Source organism: Limulus polyphemus, unplaced genomic scaffold (assembly GCF_000517525.1).
Source record: "Limulus polyphemus unplaced genomic scaffold, Limulus_polyphemus-2.1.2 Scaffold1775, whole genome shotgun sequence".
NCBI lineage: Eukaryota > Metazoa > Arthropoda > Merostomata > Xiphosura > Limulidae > Limulus > Limulus polyphemus.
In genome coordinates this window covers 185,383-188,298 of record NW_013667385.1, presented here as the reverse complement: position 1 = coordinate 188,298, position 2,916 = coordinate 185,383, and the positions used below count along the sequence as shown (strand labels likewise).

The 2,916-nt window shown below is 29.5% G+C and overlaps 1 protein-coding gene across 1 annotated transcript in view; it reads right to left on the bottom strand.

The window, feature by feature from the left end:
* The window catches only part of LOC106464903 (PHD finger protein 12-like), a 94,914-nt gene that overhangs the window by 4,679 nt on the left and 87,319 nt on the right, over positions 1 to 2,916 (bottom strand). The window contains exon 13 of the mRNA XM_022392708.1: positions 2,164 to 2,246. Coding sequence (XP_022248416.1) covers positions 2,164 to 2,246 — 83 coding nt within the window. The remainder of the gene's footprint in view (positions 1 to 2,163; positions 2,247 to 2,916) is intronic.

Sequence of the window (2,916 nt, the reverse complement as noted above, 5' to 3'; positions counted from 1 at the left end):
ACAAAATTTTATTAAACTATTATTATTATTTCACCTAATCTAACCATAACTAGTATAAAAAGTTTCTTATTTTTACATTTTAGTTACTTTTATAATAATAAATAAAGAATACACATGAAAAAAATACTTATCTGGGTCTTTTTTTGCTTTCGACTGTCGATAACACTTAACCCAACTATTTTATACTAATGATACTATTACACTAAATATTTCAACTTAATTAAATAATACACCAAAGAACACAGAATAATAATGTGCAAAAAGCAGACACTGTCACATAACTACCACAATTTTTCTGGCTTTCTAACTGTGTGACAAGAGCTGTTAAAACTTCATCTAAGCTCAATGATGTGTTTTCCATGGGAATGAAGCTTGAACTCAAAGCAAAATTGACAATTCTCTTTACAAAAAACAACATAATATAATATGTCATTTGATAGATGAAAACCTTGGCTTTCTATTGGTTAGAAATAATACAGTACTATTGGCAATTTCTGAAAGACAGGATGTGACAAGTGGGCATGGCAAGAGGGATATGGTTGTCTATTTCATGACTCTTTAACCAAATAAGAATGAAGGCTATGGAAATTATGCTTTGCTTGAGGGATGGCGATATTATATTAAGTAATTTATGTTAAAGTTCGTACCTCTTGGAGGGGTGGTAAATAAATTAGAGAAGAGGGGATGCCTAGAAAGCAATTGTCGCAATTCCCACACCTTGGGGAAATTATAGTTTTTTTCTAGTATTGCCTTACAAAAGTAAGAACTGAAAAAGTATATATTATTAAAATATGGATTATTAGTTATGTTTTATGTTATATTTATTGGTATACCATGAAAAAAAAGTAGTTTAATTAAATTTTAAATATAACCCACTAAAACCTTTGACACGTGCAGAAAAACATGTCCATAAAGAGAGGGTTAAAATTTAATTAAACAACATTATTATCAATGTATGTCAATAAACTTGACATCAAACACAGCTTATAATTTATTTCCCTAAATTCAAAAAGAAGTACTTAAATAAATTCTCAATCTTCACTCCCCTATATCATGTGATACTCCTTTGCTCCCAATTGCCCATTTTAGATTTTCTTTCTGCCGCTATATGATCTTCTGAATCTGGCACAAATTATACACTTATAGTATAGTTAACGCAAAGCCATAATGTAAATTTCCAGCCTCCAAGCTCCTTGCTTTACTGAGATATATACAAGACAGTCAAGTCCACATGCCCCATCCCTTTTATTCTATTAGATTTTTCAAAAAATGTCAATAATTCTCTTGACATTTGCTACTGGATTGTATATAACCAACAGAGGGAGAAGATTCCAATTTATTACATTCCTATAAGGCTATATTGTTCCACATGACATATTTTGAAATTTTCAACCTCAGTATTGTTTACTATTTTGCAGATCAGTTTGACCAAATAATGAAATTTTTTAACCCAATTATAGTTTAGTTAGAAAACCTGTTAAATTACAGTAGGTTTAAGACATTCTATATTTTTGTGTGTAATAATATTTCATGTTATATATTGCATATTTGAAATAAATAAAAATTATTTCATAAACCACAAACAACAGTTCAAAATAGCAAGTTTTAAGTTACTTCTTACTACTACTTAAGGAGTGTCTTAGTCTTAAAGTAGACTAAGACTACTACTTAGTTTTCTTTAGGTTTATTTAGTATTTCTATGTGGTGGTTACAAGGTTGGTCAAATGGACCGAGCCCAGATACACAGTTATGATAGAGAAAATAACATAAAATACAAAGATTGACTAAAAAAAATGTTTATATTCATTTAGGAGGTCCTAGAGGTTATGCAAATGAAATATAAAAACTGCTAGATGAAAAAGGTATCTATTTTTAACATGAAAATCACCTCGCACTCCGACTGACTCAGCAAAGGCTTTGTATGTTCACAAACAAATCTTTAATACAATTATTTAATTAAAAAATCATATTTTTTTGTAAAATTTACTAAAAGTATACCAAATTTCCATGAAGGTACACCTAGTAAATTTAGTTATAGTACGTATACTTTCATGGTTACCTGGTGGTTACAAGGTCAGTCAGAATGACTGAACCCATGTGCAGAGGGTTAATCTTGAAGGTCACTTAACTGCTATTAACTACATACATAACAGATCAGCTCACCTCATCATAAAAAATGCATGCATGTTTAGCTGATACGTAATTACAGTGTCCATAGTTGGTCAAACAGACATCCATATCGGCTCCTGAAGTGTTTGTTGAAAGAAAAATGAGTACATGATCAGTTTTTGTTTCTTACCAATCTGAGTGTGTGTTTCATGTAAAAAGTGATTTTCAAATTTAATTTATGCTACAATTGCTCAATAAAAAACAAAGAAACAGATATGCATTAATATTTTAATACTGCTTTACCTTATGCAGCAAGAAATGTTACACCCTACCTGTAAACATTATCATATATCTCACAATAACAATAATAATTTAACAATTGTTTTTACATAAACAGTTAAGATACTAGGAAAAAAAAAATATTTCAAACCATAAAACAAAACTTAACCATCAAATGTATTTATGGCACCTCACACAAACTTTTATCTCTTATGACACTACTATACTTGATCAACTTTTCAATGATAACAGTTGTATACAAGTCAACTGAAAGCCCTATAAAAGCTGAAAAAATAATACATTTTAGAAAATTATATAAAAATTGAGATTAAAAAATCAACAAATTTTATTTAAAAAAAATTGTGACCACATGGCCCACTTCAACCTTACAGTCTTTGTTTCCTAACCATTTATACGTTTCGTTAGTAAGTAAACAGTTCCTTTATTGAGAAGTAACAACTGATTCCGGAGCTTTTCTTCCAGTGAATCTTCTAACTGTATATGTAAGTATGCTCAAGTGATATTCCT